The following is a 21,082-nucleotide window of genomic DNA, read 5'->3' as shown; positions in this document are numbered from 1 at the left end:
GAACGGCTAAGTTTACAGACTGAATTTAATTAACTTTCAACTTAACAAACTGAACAATTACTGTATAAGTCCCGCTCTGCAATATATGAACACAGAGACAAGGCAAGTAAAATTCTAGCCCGCCAACTGCATCAGGCTGTGACAGCTAACTTGATTACAGAGACTTGGTCTCAGTCTGGATCAACCACTGCAGACCAGCAGGAAATTAATAATGTGTTTAATAAGTTTTACTTCACCTTATATACCTCTGAGGCCCCTTCAGATCCCTCATTGTTTGATTCTTTCTTTGATGGCTTAGATATTACTGTAATAAGTTCTGGCTCTACTGCTGATTTGGAGCAACCCCTCTACCTTGATGAAATCCAGAAGACAATCCAATTCATGCAAAGCAGCAAATGCCCAGGTTTCCCAGAAATGCAGTTCTCAACTTACACCTTTGTTAGGTTCTGTGTCTTTTTAGAGTGACTTTCGACCCAGGCATTTACTGCCAACCCTTAGCCAGCCAACAATTTCATTGTTACTAAAAAATGATAAAGATCCCCTAGATTGTAGCTCTTATAGGCCAATTTCTCTTCTTAATGCAGATGTGAAGATACTTGCCAAAGCTCTGGCTCACCAACTTGAGACAGTCCTACTAACAATAATTTCACCAGATCAAACGGGGTTCATACAAAATAGTCATGGTTTCTTCAACATTAGAAGATTACTTATTATCTACACTAAACCTACTTCATTATTACCAGAGATTATGGTTTCATCAGATGTTGAGAAAACCTTCGACTGGGATCTTTTTTTGACTCTGCAAAGATTTGGTTTTGGACCACGCTTCATCTCCTCCATTAAACTATTGTACTCTTCTCCCAAGGCTTCTGTCCAAACAATAATATTTTTTCTCAATAATTCCCCTTACATTATGGGATGAGGCAGGGTTGCCCCCTCTCCCCTCTTCAATTTGCTATTGCAATTGAGTCCGTTGCTATATCTCTGCGTAGCTGTCCACATGTACGGGGAGTGGTGAGGGGTGGCCTTGAGCATATAGTCTCCCATTATGCAGATTATCTATTGCTATATTTAGCAGATCCAGCCTCCTCTCTTTCCCTTGTAATCTCTGTCCTTGAACGGTTTGGTAAATGCTATGGTTATAAACTTAACTTTAATAAGAGTGAGTTGTTTCCCTCAAACCCAGATGCTCAAAAGTGCCCTCTTAATCAGTTTCCTCTTAGAATTGAGACAAATAGTTTCAACTACCTGGGCATAAAGGTAACCCTCTCCTCTTCTGGCCTTTTTAAATCAAAATTAATTTCTTTATTAAAATGCACTAAACAGGACTTGGCTCATTGGTCTACCAAGATGAACAAGATTAACTCTATCAAGATTAACAGTAGTTATTCCCAAATTCTTCTTTAGATCTGTTGATCAAAATATATCTTCTTTTATTTGGAATAGTAAGTCCCCGAGAATATGTAAAGGATTTCTTCAAAGATCAAAAAAAGATGGGGGCCTCGCATTACCCATTGTTTTTGTTTTATTATTGGGCAGCTAACAACCGGGTGATCTCTTATTGGATGTATTCCCATACCCTGATACACTGCCCATCTTTGTTATATACGGAAGCATCTTCCTGTTCTACCAGCCCTGGTTTGCTCCTCCCTTCCTCTCTCAATTACCCAAGTTAGCAGCAATCCCCTGATTAGGTGGTCTCCTGGGATTTGGGTTCATCTTAGGAATGTTAGGGATGTCGGAAAGGATGAACCGTGGAATGGCAGGAGAGCGAAAAAACCTCTATGCATAGCGGCGAGACAGGGGTTAGCCCAGGCTCAGCTGTTCAGGAAATGCCATATAGAAACCTATGCCCTCAGGTAGCGGACGTGGGGCGACCTGGTGCTAGGCAGGTCTCAGGATATCCGAATGTCAAAGCTGAGCAAAGGCAAATGAAAGACCCGGAAATATATAGCCCCAGAGAGAGAGAGACACCTGTAGGACAGCAAAGCATCGGAAACAAGAGACAGGACAGAGTAGGTGCGCCCTCTGGCAGCAGTGGGCGTGACAGTACCCCCCCCTCCCCCAATGGGCGGTTCCTGACGCCCATAAAAATAAATGAAATGCACAGCACTGGGGGGAGGAAAAACCTCATTTAACTGAAAGGAAACCTCCGGGAATCGAGTCCACGGCTGAGAGCTGCCCCCTCCTCCAGGGTAGAAACATTTATTGGGTAGAGGAAGGGGGGGTAGAGTAGAGCTCCGGAGGCTTAAAACAAAAAACACAAGAACAAGCACACAAACAACCACATAAATAAACCTGGGAGACCAGGGTAACAAACCACAATAAACAGATAGGAACCAAAAGTTCCACAACACAGGGGTCAGGGGGACCAGAAAGAAGGGGAAGTAAAAAATCCAAAAACCAGGCAAAAACAAGAATAAAAAACACAAAAACCCGGGGGAAAAAAACACAGACTGGGCAATAGGCACGTTCACATTCTAACACTGATATCGGAGTGGACAACCCGAGGAAAGCCAGGTATTCAGGAGTGTATGTCAGGATGGCATAACACAGAATGACCCGCTCACAGACATGGAAGTGAGGAGTAGCATCCCGTTATTAGAATAGAAGAACTGAAAAAAAAACCCAGAGAAAAATAAAAAAATTCCGGAAAAATCAAAAGGCGCCACTCGCGGGGTTGAAAAAGGCTTAGCATTCTGTTATGGATGTCGGAAAGGACAAACCGTGGAATGGTAGGAGAGCGAAAAAAAACCTATGTGTAGCGGCGAGACAGGGGTTAGCCTGGGCTCAGCTGTTCAGGAAATGCCGTATAGAAACCTATGCCCTCAGGTAGCGGACGTGGGGCGACCTGGTGCTAGGTGGGTCTCAGGACAACCGAACGTCAAAGCTGAGCGAAGGCAAATGAAAGACCCGGAAATATATAGCCCCAGAGAGAGAGAGACACCTGTAGGACAGCAAAGCACCGCAAACAAGAGACAGGACAGAGTAGGAGCGCCCTCTGGCAGCAGAGGGCGTGACAAGGAAACACTTTGGTTTTCAGTCCTTCACATTTGTGCTCCTCTCCATGTAAACCATTTGTTTCCTCCTTCTGTTATAGACCAGGCATTCCTTCTTTGGAGCTATAGAGCTATTATATCTTGCAGAAACCTATTTATTAATGGTTGTTTTGCCTCATTTGAGCATCTATCCAGCAAATTTAAGTTACCCAAATCACACTTTTTTCATTACCTTTCAGATTCGACACTTTATCCAAAACCAAGTGCCAAATTTCCCTGCTCTTCTTCCAGACATGTCTGTTGATTTTACGCTTAAGTTAATTCTAAGTGTTAAAGGTGTCATTTCCCAAATGTAGTCCACTATACTGTCTCTGGATTGCACTACGTTGGCTACTGTAAAATTCCTATGGGAACAGTATTTAGGATTTGAACTTTCTGAAGAAATATGGGAAACTATTCTGTCTCGAATACATTCCTCATCTATATGTGAAAGGCTTGGTTTAATATAGTTCACCGCCTCCACTTCTCTAAGGTTAAACTGGCTAAAATTTTCCGAAACACCAATCCTAAATGTGATAAGTGCAAGCAGGTCCCTGCTACTCTCCTCCACGTGTACTGGTCTTGTTCAGCACTTGAACTGGCACTCATTTAGAAAGTCTATATTTGAATCTCTTTCAAAAAGTTTAGATGTGCCCCTAGAGTCCTCTCATCTTATAGGTATCTTTGGTGTCCCTCCTAATCATATTTTATCTAATATTCAGTTAGGCACTCAAGAAGTTGTAGCTTGACCCAGACATATGAGAGACCTCGAAGACAGTGGCTTTCCTCTTCTGTCCTTTCACTACTTTTTTTTCTTTCTTTTCTCTTTTATCCCTTGCTTATTTCTTCCAAATCTCTGGTTTCTTTACTGTTGATTTATTCCTGTTTTTATATTATATTTGATTTAACAGTTTGTTTAAGTACCAAGTCTTTCATGCCATGATGATTTTTTACATTTATTTATTATTGTATATGGTACCATGTAATATTCTTTCTTTTCCCTGAAAAAACAATAAACAAATTGAACATAAAAATATAGCTTTTAGAAAGACATTGAATATATTTAGAAAGACCCTTTCCAGAAAATTAAGGTGAAAATTAGTAAGCCTTATTATTTATTGTACCACTCGGACATTGTTAAGGCTGTTTATCCAAATGAGTATCCAGGGAAGCAGAAGGCTTGTTAGAGATGCCACTACAAGGCCAGTAATGACTGAGATGACTGCAGAGTTCAATGGTAGAAAATGCCATTGAATCAACTCCATCCTCATCGCTTTACTCAAAGCTCTGCTTGATGGCATAGTGGCAAAAATAGCAAAGCTTTTGTGGATATTGCAAACATGTGGCAAAATGTTTTAGGGTCAGAAAAACCAAAATCAAATGGTCTGAATGGAAAGTGTCATGTCTGGTACAATCATGGTGGTGGCACATTATTATGACTTTATTATGGCAGTGAATGGGAAGCTTTTTATGACTGACATGGTAATGGATGGAGCAAAGTACAGGCAAAGTTTGAAGGAATGCCTGTTTATATGTACTAATATATTGTGGTATGTTAACACAGACTTATCCAAAAAGACTTGCAGCTGTAATTACTGCCCAATATGCTTCTACTATTGACACAGGGGGTGAATACTTAGGTAAACATTTTTTTTTCTTTGCAATTATTGTTTACATTTAGCTCTATTCAACCATAGAAATGTTCAGATTTAGGATTCATGTTTTGATTAAAAATCTTTAAAATATGTTTGCATCATGCACAATTCAACAAAATTGTAAGGGAATGTTGGAACCTTTACAGGGCAAGGCAAGATTCATTCTAAAGTGCATATGTACAGTTAAAGTCCTAACTGTTAATTTCAAATTTGGCATTAACATCACAACGTCCCACAACAATCAATAATAACAATCACACTAATAAGGATACATGGCTTGACCTAATGTTGAAATCCAAGGTGGTATTTGTGATTTATAATTCTATGTCTGTTGGATTTATTTTATTCAACAGAATCACATATTATATGCATGCTCATATTGAGTCCACACACAGAGAAGATAATGACCACAGTAGTTACATTCTTTTAATACCTTTCAGCTGCATGCCATATGTAGCCACCTCATCTACAAATATATATTACATATCTCACTACTGTTCTTTGTACAAGTGGGAAAGATTTTACATATAATCTGTGGAATCTGTGTAATTTTGTGGAATTATTCCTAGAGTGGAGTGCTTCACGCCTTTTTAAGTTATTGTGGAAATATAAATGTCAATGCTACCTACAGAGATTGCAAGAGATTGGATGGGAACCTTTGGAAGATAACAATGATCTTAATTCTTTTTGCTTCAGTGCTGCAGGTAATGTAGCTTTAATGATGCGGAACAGTGGTATAGACCTCAGCCTGCTGGTTACATATGTCTCCATGCATTTTCAATAGCTTGTTATGTGTAAAGGTCAATACTTCTCATATTTAAAACCAAGCCTGGGTCTCTGTCGATTTTAAAATCCTATATGATATTTCTCTGTTCATAGCTTTTTTGATAGATTTATGGGCACCTGGTTTGCTTTATTACAAACAGATATATTTTGTCTACCTTATTTTTACTTTCAAAATTCATTCTAGAAATAATACCCATAACATTGGTACATCCGACATTCATAATCATATCTGCTACACTGAGTACAGAAGGCTTATCTGGGCACCTGTGCCATGTTCAGCAGTGCTGAAAGCCTGGATATTGACACCTCTGGAGAATCCAGGTCTTTATCTTCTCTTTCTGTCTCCTCCCTTCCCCACAACCTCTGTCTGGGCAGGCTTGGAACAGTCCTTCCTTCCCCTGTAAGATAACAAAACATGTCGGCAAAAAACAAAAAAGCAGTCAGGGAATAGATACAAATGTGACAAACCATCGCTGAATGAGATCTATGGAAAGGGGTAGTGGAAGCAGATGTGAATTAACCACATATAATTTCTACTTTTGATAAGAGATCATTGTGCTAGTCAAGAGGGACTTTTTTCATAAGCAATAAAAGTACAGCTGAAAAATAAAGAGACACTATTTTATTCATTGCAGGTCCACAGAGCATTTCTTCTTCAAGATATCAAGGGAAATGCATTGAGTCACAGAATAAACCAATAACTCTAGATACAATAACACTGAGCAAGCTTAGAGTTTCAGAAATTAAGCTTCAGTGGGAATGTAATTGTGATGACAAAATATAATCTGCAGTACAGTCTTTAATGCAAGAACCCCATCACAGACACTTTAATCTGTTTTCCCTTGTTTTTATTTTTAGAAGATCTTTGTTTCTGATTTTCTGCACTTTTTAAAAAATATCTTGGAAAAACTGGATCAGCAATAATATGTTAAGAGGAAAAAATGGAAGACAAAGCTTTAGACAAAAAAAAATACATACAATGTTGATGAATGACATAATTTGACCCCATATTACAATGTTTTTGTACTACATAATCATAAAAAGTTATGTCATCACCTTATTATAACTTGTGAAAAGTAGCATTATGTTCCTAATATTTAATAGCTGAAATTACTTCACAGAGGAACATAATGACAAATGTAATGGTGAACATTTTTTCTCAGTGGGTTGCTCCACAGTAAGACTTCTAGTACAGCAACAGATGTTATTTGTAGGGCAACTCTAGAACTATAGAGGGTAATTTAAACCCTGGTTCAACATGCAGGACCTGAGCCACTGAAAGAGTAACTATGTTTGCACACATTGATTAAAATCAAGAAACACACCCAAAAAGAAGTAAACTTCAAACGTCTTCAAAGAGTACTAAAGCCAGATTGTATTCACTGTGTCAATTACAGCACAGTCTAGGGTTTTATAAACCATAAGGAACTATAGCAAATCATATAGACTCTGACAATGTAGTAATGTGAGGGTTACACTGTAACACTCATGCGTTGTAATGGTAAATTGAATGAGTACTTAATGACTTTTAGGAATCGGATAATTTAAAGTGTCACACACAGATTCTAAATGCACAATATACAAATTATTAATATTACACCAAAACATGCATAACAAACAACAAACAGAATTTATTTGTGGAGTGATCTGCTGTGATACAAATGTTGATCATTCACTCAGGAATTATAAAAAGATCTAATAATTTCAGAGTAATATAATACAACACAGTATGTGTTATGGTCTACTGCATAGGTTTTATCAGTCTCCTTGAATAACATCACATTCATGCTCTCAGATACAAATAAATATGCATTTACTATTAGTAGGTAAACAATAGCTCAACTCTCAAGAATGATAAAGTGAATAAAGATGTTTTATATTCAAATAACCATTGGTCGAAAACTCAGTGGAACACTCAGTTAAACTTCCCACTGAGAAAAGGGAGCTGGTCTGATACGTTGTGGTCTGATTTCACAGCTGTTCTTTGCTAGGACTATGCCGGTATAGAAAAAAAAAAGAGAGAGCTCTGCCTTGTGTTGGGCTTAGCAGCTAGTGTTGCAAGGAAATAGCATTGTGCTGACACCTGTCTTTAAAAACAGTCTGTGCACAGTTTGTCTTCATGGGTCCTGCTTCAAATTTCTAGCTTGGTACTGAATATGTTTGGATATTTAGGATGTTGACATAAACAATCCAACTATCTTATTTCATTGGTCAGTTGAAAATCGTTGTGGGTTCACAAACACAATATTCCTTCTGTTTCACAAAGAATATCTTGGCAAAAATTCCACAAATTTCTGTCTCATTCTCTCAACTTTATCCTAGAGAAAAGTTTAAGTCCTGACTCAGAATGCTTGCTGTCATGTGGTTGAAAACGTCAGATTGCCAGTTTAGTTGGAAAGAAATGAGGAGCCAGTGAGATAACTAATGAAAATGAGTTGGGCTCTCACTTTCAATGTATAACATGGTGACTGCTTGACATGCTATCAGTTATAGTTTTGTTACCTACCCTGCAGATCCGCATTGGTGGATCTTCCTTAAGTTGATGATCAGGACCAGTGGTTTGGAATTGTTAGTAAACAATTGCTTCATTTAATCTGTTTCCATACTGTACATCTTTAAATCCACTTAATATTGAATATAAATTTGGAAATATATAACATAATGGAAATTTTGGTAGTATAAATAAAAATAAAAAAGTATAATGTCTCTGAGCATCATAAACAACATTAATTTATGAGTATAACTATATTATACATACTGTATATAGTTAGTAGTGTTAGCTAAAAAAGCCACAACCGTATTCCACCTACTTCATAAACATTTTCTGAATCAGTCTTTAACTCAGTCACTTACTGTGGTTATTTCAGAAAAGTTTTGATGTGATTGTTCTAATTATAATGTTTTAAACTTTACTATTACTTGTTGTTATTGTTGTAAGAAAAGTTGTACTTTTTTAAATCCACTTAATAGGGAATATAAATATGGAATCATGTAACTAAAGGGAAATTTTGGTAGCTAAAAATAAAAGTAACTGAAGTACAGTATAACATCTCTGATTGTCATTAGCAATATTAATTTAAGAATAATAAATCATAATAAAATTAAACATGTATAGCAGATAGTGATTGCTAAAGTGGTTAATAAAAAAAATAAGGTACACAACAATATTCCACGTTCTTCATAAACATTTTCTACATGATCGTTTTTAATTTGGTCACATGGTGTGGTTATTTTAGAAAAATGTTGATGTGGTCTTTTAACTTAACTTAAAAATGCCCTTAAACAGACATCACAACTGAGTTTTTATGTGTATACAGCATTTAGCTTTAAATATACATTTTAAAGCGACTATGTATATTTTCACATTATATATTTTTTAATCTAAATTTTAGTTTTTAATTTTTTTTGTTTTGTTTTGTTTTTCTTCTAAGTAGTTGATACAATTATGGTTTATAATCATTTGCTTTCATCAAAGTTGTCAGAAATACACGAGAACAACAAAGTTGCCCTTGTGGTGCATAGCACCTATTTCAGCTTAGTATTTCTGATGTAGGATGGAAGGGAATTGTCTCCTCATAGCAGGATGAAGGGAAATTGGATGGGTTGTTATCTTCACTCTCCATCGATACACATTCTCAATAGTCACTGATGCTGCTTTAGCTTAGAAGCTCCAATTTCCATAAAACCCACAGGGTGAATTTGTTTCCTGGTAACTAATACCCCTGATTGGACGGCAACAAATTCATTCAAATGACTACTCAAAAGTTTTGCTGTAATCTGGGCTTTTTATATTAATTTACTTTTAAATACAACATTGCTAAAGCCACTATGTCTAATATATTTTTATAATTAAAATCCTAAATAATCACATTGTCTAATAATAAAATCTAATTAATATCTTTACTATATTGATGTTTTTATTAATTTTATATATCACAGTATGTTAAATATTTACTTTAGTTATAGTTATTTTTAGATTGCATTCACAATCTATTAAGAGCATAGCAGCTACTAGGTTCGGGGGAAATATCAGATATTAAACTGATGAAGAGGGGCAGGAGAAAATAACAAGGCAAAACAAGGATAAACACACAAACAAATGAAAGTACAAAGAAACTAACAGAAAACCAACAAAACAACAAAGCTGAAGCTATACGAAAATACACACACACAAAGCAAAACAAAACAAACCAACGAAGCCGAAGCAATAACCAAAAGCGAAGCGAAGCGAAGTGATAACCAAAACCAAACGGGACTGAAGTCAAACGAAAGGCTTCTCCCTTCCGAAAACCTCCATGTTATATGCTGAATAAGATGAGTTCTGATTGGCTGATAGCTAATTGATGATGACATCATACTGAAACAGTGGTGTGATGGTGGGCCAATGGGGGAGGGAGAACAATCAAGGGTCAGCAGTGTGGAACACAAAAAAAAACACACACAGACCACACACTGGGACATAACAGATATGATATAATCTAATAATATTTTAATGCAGATGTGATCCAGAATTTCATTCTCAATGGCCTATAACAAGAAAGTACTTTTTATATAAGTGGCTCAGTAATCTTGCTGTAATCTTGCAGTAAACAGCCCTACTTAATTTTTGTATATTAATTTAATATTTAACATAGTGTGATATAAAAAAAATAATAAAAATGTTAACATAATATATAAATTAAATTTTATTATGGGACAAAGATTTTCTCCATGGTGCAGGCTATTGGATAATCCGCAAATACTTGATTTAGTATGAGTTGGAGGTAGCAATGTGAATTTCATAGTTGAGAAGATTCTTTAGTCAAATGAGAAGGGACCATACACTGTGAGGCTGAATCAATGGAAAAATAGAAGGCACTTGCATTTTACACACATTACCTATTGTAATACCTATCTCTTCCATCTCCTCACTTTTAATTTTTCTTGTGTTTTACAGCAATGGTCCTGCTGAGCAATTTAGAGCCCAACACAACATATGAGGTCCGTGTGGCAGCTGTCAATGGAAAAGGCCAAGGAGAGTTCAGCCGCACTGAGAGTTTTCAGACCCTGGCCATCCGTAAGTGCACTCTTTACACATGCATCTTCTTTTCATTGCAGAAAAGAATACTAAATTGCCAAGGTCCTGTAAAATCACCTTGAATATATTGTAGATTTACTGAAGTTCTATTATGTTGTATCCAAGGTTTAAATGATCAAAGAATTATGTGTGTTAAGGACATTTTGGATGAAATGTCTTCAGCTGTTTACAGAAAGATGTAACCAAATTGTAGTAAGTGTGCTGCAGTTTATATTTGAATATAAAATTGAACACTAAAAATAATGTGAATATAAACCTAATATATATATAGATATTTACTTGTATTCATACTGTAGGTCACCAATTACTAATAGCACATAAATGAAATGCTTTCCAGGGAGGGATAATGTAGTTGTGTTTTAAGATTCACTTTTTTCACTCTTCCCTTTAACCTCTTCATAAATGTAAAGATTATCTGAATTCAAGGCACAATTAATTCAATTTCTTTTCACCTTCTTTAATTGGTTTCTTTTCTAATAAAAGAGCATATTCGTTTTATTTAGGATTCAGATATTGTTCTGTCACTGATCATTTTTAATAATATGTAATAAATCAAATTTAAGGATGTAATAGAGACTACTGTAATGATTATTTTTTAATATAATTTCCTATCCGACAGTAAGTTAGACAATGAAAGATCAGAGGCAGACAAAATCAGGCTTATCAATGAGATTGGTTGTCTATTATTGCACACTGCTTTATTTTATGTTATTTTTATTTTTAATCCATCATAAATTGATTTACCATTTTAATTTGAAATTAGATTATATTAAAATAAAACATCTGATCCTTTAAAAATAGATTAGATACTTCAAAATGAAGTTGTTTTTGGATTTGTTTCAATTAGGGAACATTGACTGACTGGCTTCTTATTTATGTTCCATGTTCTACAGCAGGGCTGATAGAGACAGATAAACACTTTGCTAGATCAAATGCTTACATCTTGTGGTTTAATTATGATATTAGAAAATGACCTGATATAATAAATAGCACCGGGATCTAGATAAACTGTCAGGGGCAGTCACTGTTTAAACTTGAGAGGCCATTGGAGTGATATAAAGAAGACTGAATAGCCATACTTTAACTGCTGCAAGATAAAACAGCTTCTGTATACAGATGAATTTTCCCATATTTCCAAATCAACAGGCACAAAAAGATTTCTAAAAAAAGTTCAGAAAAATCATAAATTCATGACTTCCAAAGAAACAGACATCACATCTTCAAACAGGTTTCAGATCAAAAGCCAAACTCTGTGCTTCTTAGCTTGTTTTGTGAATATCAGCTCATACCAATAACCAAGTCAAAAGCCCTGACATTCATGTTTCTCATGAAGTACTGTGTGATCGGTATTCTTTGCTGATGTGCTTTTGATGTTCAGTGATGTGAGAACCCACTGCAGAGTCTTATGTTTTGGTTTCTGTTATGGCTCCCTATCAGGAGAACCTAGCCCCCCTTCAGTTCATGGGCAGAGAGGAGGTGGGAAGTCCTACAGGCTTAGCCTTATCAAGCAGGACGATGGAGGGACGCCCATCGTGGAGTATATCATCAAGTACAGGACTGTGAGTCTACTGCAGCTATGCTCCTCAAAATTCATTCATTTCTTAGATTTTTTTTTGCTTCAATTGAAACCTATCAAAGCCTTTTAAACATTTCAGAATCCCTTTTGTATCTGACAGAATCCACTTTCTGAGCTTCAACAATCTAAAACGAACACATTAGATGAATAATTGCTTCACCCATACACTGATATAATGCAGAATTAGCTTTGCATGACTTGCTTTAAAAATACAATTGCATATCTGACGTCTTTCTTAGAATAAGCTTTCATAGAAACACAATTGTAGTGTACATTTATTAACTAATTATTACATTTTGTGTATCGAGTCTGAAGATAAATCTTTTCAAAGTATTTAATAAATCTATGATTCATAGTAGGCACAAGTAATAAATCCTTCTTTAGGAGCCAAAGCACTTTTTTGTGTAACTACAAGGATGAATATTTCACCATGTCAGTAGCTTAAAAGAGAGTGATTAAGCCACTAAAAGCATGTGTAAATAATGAAGATAGGAAGTGTATACAGTAGTTTTAAATGTATAGCCTCTAGTAAGTGTAACCTGTGTCTCAGTACTTCAATGTAGTGAAGTACCCACTACCACTACCAATGTAGTGGCTGTAACTCCACTGATCCTTGATCCAGTGACACTCCTGACACTGAGGTTCATTGAAAACATGTTATTGTCGTAAGTACAGCAAAGTTAGCATGGTCGTATCATTTAGAAACTTGCTAATTAATATAATACCATTTTATGATTCCTGTAGTGTTCAGTTTCAGCTGATTTCCGCAAGATAAAATAGGTAAGTAAGAAATATCTAGATGTGTTTACAACAAAAAATCAGACTGAAATTTAAGATTAGGCACAATCAGGTCAGTCTGGTACAAGTTTGTCACTTGAGCTAGAATCCATCCTATCATTATTTAAAATAAAAAAACAAGAAGTGAACCAAATAAACAGATCTACATATTGTTCTTGATTAGCTTCACCTTGTCAATGTGAGACAAACTCCAGGTCTCTCTCTGCACGATCCATCTTTATCTGTTAACCACATGTACTGCTGGAGCCTTGCTCTGGGTTTATCTGCCATGAGAAGTCAAGCATGGTGTGTGTTATAAATACTCTAGCAGGGTAATGAGAGGGCATAGTAATTCCATATCTTGGGGTGCCATGCTGTGACCTTTTAGCTAATAACCTTTTTTTTCTCCCTTCATGAAGTTGGTGAAGTCTCACCTTATCAAACATGACATGCTATTGGATCTGACGGAGTGCCATCACTCCCTTTGGTCCCTCTCTCCTTGCTTCACTGCAGTTCATTGACATTTCAATGGCCTTAATAAAATAAAAAAGAAAAGAATGGAAAATAAAGATAATCTTATCTCAGACTCCACAGCTACTGTAGCTTTACAATGGCCAAGACTCATGCCGTGCAAATAAGGATACATTGCCAGCTGTATTCAATTTGTAAAATGTGCAAAGGTTAAAAAATCAAGAAAGTTATCTGTATTCAAGTTACTTTACAAAAACTGATAGTGCTGTAAATATTCTTATATTATATTGTGCTTTGTCTGTATGTGTGTTTGTTTAGGATGATGATTTTAAGTAATCTACAGATATTAATTAAACATGCACTTGGAATCCAGTTACTGTATTGTTTTAAACTATACTATATTAACCAACACAAAACAGATTTAAATCTGTTTACATTTATATTAACTACTTAATATAATATATTTAATAACTAACGTTTTATTTTCTTGACATTTAGTTCACAGGTATTCTTAAAAATATTCAACTGCACACATTTATATATTTATTTCTAGATGAAATGTGTATTATTTTATGCATCAAAGGACAATTTATGCAGATATGCCTTAGGTTCATGCTAGATGGTGTCCAATAGGGATGCCTTAATTAGGCATTTTTGAAAGTTAATATGCAGCCCTATTTTTTATGGATCTGAGAAATGGAAAATTGAGATGTTTCAGTCTAATCTATAAAGTGCCAAGTGACTGACAAGTGTGCAAACTGTGATTTTATTAGTCTAGTTTTTCAAAAGAGCTCAGGTATTTTAAGTTTAAAAAATGAAAAGAATTCCAAGATTTAGTTTTTAAAGAATATAATTTTGTTTTCAGATTTACCATCAAATAACCCCCTGACAGGATCCAGAGAGCATAAATGTCTCTCACTTTTCCAAATGAAACACAAGACTTTTTAGTTTGGAGATATTTTTTTTTTCTAGATTGAACTTAGAATGAAAGAAAATCTTCAGAGCAAACTCATCAGGTAGTATATAGTAAGAAATGGTTTTTAATACCTTTTTGAAGTACTTTTCCTTCCAAAAAATGTTCTTCCTTTTTCCATTTTCATGCTAATGTGCTACCAGTATAATATGGAACTGGGCACAGGTTTGCCTTTGAAGGTGTAGCAATAAAAGCCCTATTTTTTCACTCTTTGAGGTGGGCAATTGAATTGCTTCAGGACTGCTCACCTAAGGACTTGGTGTGATGCCACTAAGAATAGTTTTGTATTTTCAGTATTAATGAACTACCTGGAGATTTTGAAGCTTATTGTGCCAGTTTTACATTGTGAAAACAATTAGTATTGTAGTTATGAGGTTTGGTAAACAAATGAGATTAATGGTATAACAAATTTTAATATACTAGAACAGTGTTCAGTACATTAGAAGGAGTTACACTGGCTAACTTGACAACCATTTATGCCAAGATATGCTACAGTACATGACTTTATGAAATTGGTCAAGAAATCATTTTGATTTCACATGATAGACTTGATCTGATCAGGATATAGTTCATTCATCCCTTTATTGTAAGCTCCTTATGTTACTTTATGTTGAATGCATACCTGTCCATGAATTGTGATCTTTGAGATAAAGTTGTAAGTTAGATGCTACAAATCATCCAATGTCATTCCACAAATGTTCAGTGGGACTCAAGTTTGGTGAACAGGGCATCCATGGCATAACTATCAAGTTATTATGTCACAAGAAAACCACTATTGCATTAGCAGCAAAAGGAAGTTCAATGTCCTACTGGACTCAAGATGGGCTCACTGGAAGGGCAGTAAATTAGATACCAGGACTTGATTAGTATACCACCATACTGTCATATTCCCATCAATCACTACAATTTGATTCTGTCATGATCAAAAACCACTTGAAGCTCCCTATCAATTGATCTTTTGGACAGCAAATTGTGTATTGTTCCACATGTCTGCACCAGACTTGCTCAACTCTCCCAATTAGCTCTCTTTATTAAGGAAGTGTTTTAGACCTTATTCAACAGTCATGGATATATAATATCCAGTCATGAATGATCAATTAATCAAAATGATGCTAAAAACATTTAGTCAATATTCAAAATTTGTCTACTTGAATCTTCTAAAAGCTTCTAAAAGCTATGATATGCACAATCATAAGGAGCTAAGTTTTTTTTTATCTTAGAAGTACACAAATATGTTATGCAGAACAGATATATTTGCCGAATGGCCCAGACTGCATGCTACAGCATTTCTTCTCTGTATCTTTTAGAGAGATCAAGAGGACTCATGGATGTTTAAGACAGTTCCCGGTGTCAGTGACCAAGTCCTTCTTCAGCATCTGCAGTGGAACACAGAATATGAGGTGGAGATCACAGCCAGGAACATGCAGGGCCTGTCAGAGCCCACATTTTATGAGTTCAAAATGCCCCAGAAGCCAGATATCACAGGTAGAGTCAAAATTCCTCTCATTACCTACAACTAATCATGATTTTTTTTTAATCACAGAGTTATTATCAGACCTCGTGCAATCGTAAAACCCACATTTTCATTAGCTTTCTACAGTGTGAAATATTTGTAATTGAGATGCTCTTTAGACCCAGGAATGCCGATTGTATTTTGAACAGTGAACACACAGTTAGGTACAAAATGTAGCATATAAATGTTCTGTGGCTATATCTTTAATCAAAACAATTTCAGTCATTTTCATGCCTTTGAAATGTGGATGTTTCACATGTTCATTTCATGTATTATTTATTTAATATCCACAAATATAAAAAATAAAACTTACAGTACTACCAGTGTGCACTGAGGTTTAAGAAGGCAGATTGATGGGAAAACTCTACAGACACACTTAGCTTCTTTACTTTCTAGTTCCTACAGTTTAGATCTAGACCAGTATCCAAGGCATTATCACCAAGAATTACTGATATACTCACACAGTAGGAATTGTTCTTCCGTCTACACTCTCCTATAAACCCAATTTCTTTGTCATTTTAATTCAGTGCCAAAGAAGCACTGTAATGTCTTATTTGATTACAATGGTAATTGCTTGTACAAGGTATCATACAGACTATTTTTGCTGGTAAAAAATCCCATTTCTTTTGAGTTTCTATAAAGCAATTCCATGACTGTGGTTTTTTATGTTAGTCACAACAGAGAGTAAAAACGGAACTTTGGTTAATTGCAGGTCTTACTTAAATAGTTTCTTGTCAGTGCGCATGACCATTATCTATTATTTACCCTCATTGTCATTGTCGTATAGAATGCATTCGCTGCTATGGAATTTGGATGATATAATAGACATATAGATTATATGTATGCATTGAGTTGTTTGCAGTACAAAATTTCCTATCAGTACTGATTGGCAGTTTGCTTTCAATATCCTATTCAAGCAGAGTACGTTGGAGCTCACTTTCTAGCCATTGTCGTTCATTGCCAAGGACAGATAATGTCAGCAATTTTGAATAACTGTAACACTACTGCCAAACTGGTATTTTAAAGCACTATAATGCAATCACTGTCCCTGTGGCCATTTTTCAAATTGAAAACTCATCATCTGTTCCTACCATCCTTCCTGTGCTAAGGTAGAAGCATTGACACTAGAGATTACCCACTGCTGCAGTTAAGTTTACGTAACTAACACCCTGTGCTTGACTCGATCATTAAAAAATATATATATACAGTATTTGGGCCAGTAAATTGAACTCAATCAAAGAGTAATGTAATCTAATTAGGTGTGAAATGAGGGAGAGAGGATTGTATGTGTACACTAACAAATTTGTAGGCTATTAATAAGGCTATTAGCATGCTTGACAAACTTAAATATTTTTTTTAACAGAAAAGACACCAGGACTTGTAAGGAAATTTCAAATATTCAATGAAAAGTTTTGAGATAGTATTTAAAAAGGTTTTGAAAGACTTTACTGTCTGTCTCTTGTCAACATTTTGTACACGGAAGATTAAAATGTAAAGAGATATACAAATAATCCCATATAATTAATAATAATAATACTTATTACTGTTCAGGATAGAATCATATGCTGAAGACAAGTAGATATTACTGCTGCAATCTTTCTAATGTATATTATTGTGTGATTACTTGAATCATAGTGATATAGTAAAAGAAGTAGTAGTTAATATAAAAATCTCAAAAGTTTAATTAAGAATTTTCTTTTCTTGAATGAATTGTTTGGTTGCAATATTAGCTATGGAAGAAATTGAAACATTTTTTTCTTTTACCACAGGGCAAACAAAATAACTTTGTGCAACTTTGGTGTCTCATAAAGGAACATAGCTGAGGGACCATTTGCTGCAGTTACTTTGTACCTTTTAGAAAATGAGATATTCTTGTCTTTCAAAAGTAACTCTTTCCAACCACTATGCTTTTATAATGTACAGATGTAGCCATTCAGAATGTGCGTTACAACCTTGTAACGCATTACAGGGGCTGTGCTTTACTGTGACATATGATTCACTAGCCAAAGATGATCAATAGGTGGCACTTGTGGTGCATTAGATGTTAGTGAAATGATTGCTTCATTTAAAATCTCTACCGTGCATGTTTTAATCTGCTTAATGTGGAATATTAATAATTAATTTTACTAACAAAATGAAATGTTAGTAGCTGAGCATAAAAATAACAGGAGAATAATGTCTCTGAACGTCATAAACAATATTAATTTAATAATATAAATATATTATACATACTGTATATGGCTGATAGAGGTAGCTAAGATAAAAAAAATACACAACAGTATTCCACTTTCTTCATAAACACTTTATGGATCAAAGTCTTTAACTCGGTCATTTTGGAAAAGTTTTGACACACTCGTTCTAACTACAGATGCAGCATTTCAAAGTGGGCGGCACAAACACATACCATGGGCATTTGGCTACGTCATCGCGAGTCATCGTGCGTCAGAACATGTCATATTGCGGTACGTGATTGGTTGACTGACAGGGGCACTCGTGGTGCGTTCGTCGGTCATAGAAAGATTTAAATGTCTTTACTGTGCCCGTTTTAGTATTGAACATTTATATGGAATTTTACCACTGAAGGGACATCTTAGTAGCTGAGCATAAAAAGAATAGGAGCATAACGCATGTGAAGGCCGTAAACGATATTAATTTTGGAACATAAACATACAGTATTACAGTATGTAAACTGTATATGGCTGGTCTTGGTACTTTAAAGAAAAAATACACACCAGTATTCCATTTCTCCCTAAACGTTTTAAGCATCGAAGTCTTTAACTAACGTGAAATAACATGTGTATAAAAAGTGGTAGTTTTAAGCTTTTCTGCGAATACGCTCGATACCGGAATCAACAAGCATACTTTTAGAATTTGATTAATAGGGAATATAATATGGAATCGCATATCTAAAGAAATTAATAACGATATAATTATATTCATGTACTGCAACACAATAGTACATGCTGTACAATGTCTCTTGATACAGTATGTGTAGGGCTGTTTCACTACTCCTCATGTGACCATGCAAGTGGTGCGGTGGTCTAAGTACCTGCCTTGTAACTGAAAAGTTGGCTGTTCAAATCCAGCCAGCGCCATGACTTTTCATTTAACAAACATTTCGCATATCATTTCCATACCTCCTCCCTCCTCATCCAACTTCTCTGGTTCCCGTCTCTCCAGCTTCTCTCTTCTTGACTCAGCATCCCTCAACAAACTAGTTACACGCATGAAACCCACCATATCTATTTTAGATCCCATTCCCACCACTTTATTCCAGTCCTGTTTCTCTTCTCTCTGTCCCATTGTCCTCAATATTATACATGAATCCATGAGCACTGGCATTGTACCAAAGGTCCTCAAAACTGCTCCCATTACCCCCATGCCATAAAAGCCTAACATGGCTCTCGATAATCTTAACAACTTTTGCCCCATCTCCAACTTACCCTTTCTCTCTAAAATTCTAGAACGTGCTGTCACACTTCAGTTACATAACCACCTCATGACAAACAACCTTTTCGAACCCCTCCAATCTGGCTTCCGTCAACTTCACAGCACAGAAACTGCCCTGGTCAAAGTCACCAACAATCTCCTTATAGCTTCTGATTCTGGTTCTCTTTCCATACTCATCCTTCTTGATCTCAGTGCTGCCTTTGACACTGTTGACCATAACATCTTAATTTCTCGTCTCGAGACTGTGTTTGGAGTTTCTGACACTGCCCTCAAATGGTTTAAATCTTACCTCACTGATCGCTGTCATTTTGTCTCTCTCAATGGGTACAGGTCTGAAATTGGTCTTGTCAAGTCTGGTGTCCCCCAGGGCTCAATACTCGGCCCCTTGCTCTTCAGCATTTACATGTTCCCACTTGGTCAGCTTTTAAGATCACATGGCCTCAGCTTTCATTTTTACGCTGACAATACTCAAATATACATCCATACCAAACCTGACACTGATGTGGCTGTCTGTATTCTATCTAATTGCATCTCTGACATAAAAATTTGGATGACTCAAAACTTCCTTCATCTTAACTGCGACAAGACTGAAATCATGCTTATTGGCACCCCCCATCAACTTCGTAAAGCCAGTCCTGTAACCCTAACTGTAGATGGCTCTGTACTTGAGCTTCAATCAAAATTGAAAAACCTTGGGGTTATATTCGATTCTGGCTTAACATTCGACCCACATGTGCAGTATACTGTCAAAACATCTTTTTTTCACCTTAGAAATGTCACAAGACTATGCCCTATGCTATCATTAACTGTGGCTGAAAAGCTGATCAACATATTTGTATTCTTTGAATTGACTACTACAATGCTCTACTCGCTGGGGTATCTAAATCTACTACTCTGAACAAACTGCAGTATGTCCAAAATTCAGCAGCCAGAATCCTGACCAGGTCTAGTGCAAGTGTTCACATTACTCCTGTCCTGGAGTCCTTGCACTGGCTTCCTGTCGAATTCCGCGTAGACTTTAAAATCCTCATGCTCACCTATAAGGCTCTGCATGGCTTGGCACCTCAATACCTGTCTGAACTATTATCGCCCTACTCCCCACCTCGCAACCTCCGCTCTTCAAATTCTGCGCTCCTTACTGTCCCCCAAGCCCGTCTACATTGTATGGGTGACAGGGCCTTCTCCTGTTATTCCCCCAAGCTCTGAAACTCTCTCCCCAAGGATATCAGAGTCACCTTCTCTAAACTCCTTCAAATCCAGACTCAAAATCCTCTTCTTCAGAAAAGCCTTTACTTAACTGGTTCCATTCTTCACCCCTCTGCTCTTCTTAGTACCACCTTCCACGGTCTCCTCTATTGTTATTGTTGTATTGTTGTAATTGTAATTGTAATTGTGTCTTATCTTGTGTATTCTTCTTATTTATTGTTATTGTCATACTGTAAAGATCTTTGAGAAGCCACCTTTAAAGGCGCTATATAAAATAAAGTTTATTATTATTCTTATTTCTTTGAAAAAATAAAATAGCAATATTATGGACAATTAATTGACTTTTTATATTTCTAAATATCACAACATTCAAATCTAAGTCATTTTTTAATAACAATGAATAGTCACCTTCTTTCCTTCTGACAGTAGTGCCTACTTCTGCTTCCTGCTTCTATCGTGTGGGATCCCTTTAGATCTCCCTTCAGATTTTAAAGGTTATTAATAATATCTTCGGTGTCGCATCTTCCCAGTGTAGCTGATCTTTTGCTCCCACGCATGCT

General features: G+C 36.0%; 1 protein-coding gene across 1 annotated transcript in view; it reads left to right on the top strand.

Annotated features, from left to right (window-relative positions):
* LOC148836336 (neural cell adhesion molecule 2-like) overlaps window positions 1–21,082 on the top strand; it is a 103,447-nt gene that overhangs the window by 12,958 nt on the left and 69,407 nt on the right. The window contains exons 3-5 of the mRNA XM_088914131.1: window positions 10,416–10,535; window positions 11,994–12,115; window positions 15,661–15,838. Of these exons, the coding sequence (XP_088770257.1) occupies window positions 10,416–10,535; window positions 11,994–12,115; window positions 15,661–15,838 (420 nt within the window). The remainder of the gene's footprint in view (window positions 1–10,415; window positions 10,536–11,993; window positions 12,116–15,660; window positions 15,839–21,082) is intronic.

Source organism: Atractosteus spatula, chromosome 4, assembly GCF_055471065.1.
Source record: "Atractosteus spatula isolate fAtrSpa1 chromosome 4, fAtrSpa1.hap1, whole genome shotgun sequence".
Classification (NCBI taxonomy): domain Eukaryota; kingdom Metazoa; phylum Chordata; class Actinopteri; order Semionotiformes; family Lepisosteidae; genus Atractosteus; species Atractosteus spatula.
This window is presented reverse-complemented; position numbering and strand designations above follow the sequence as displayed.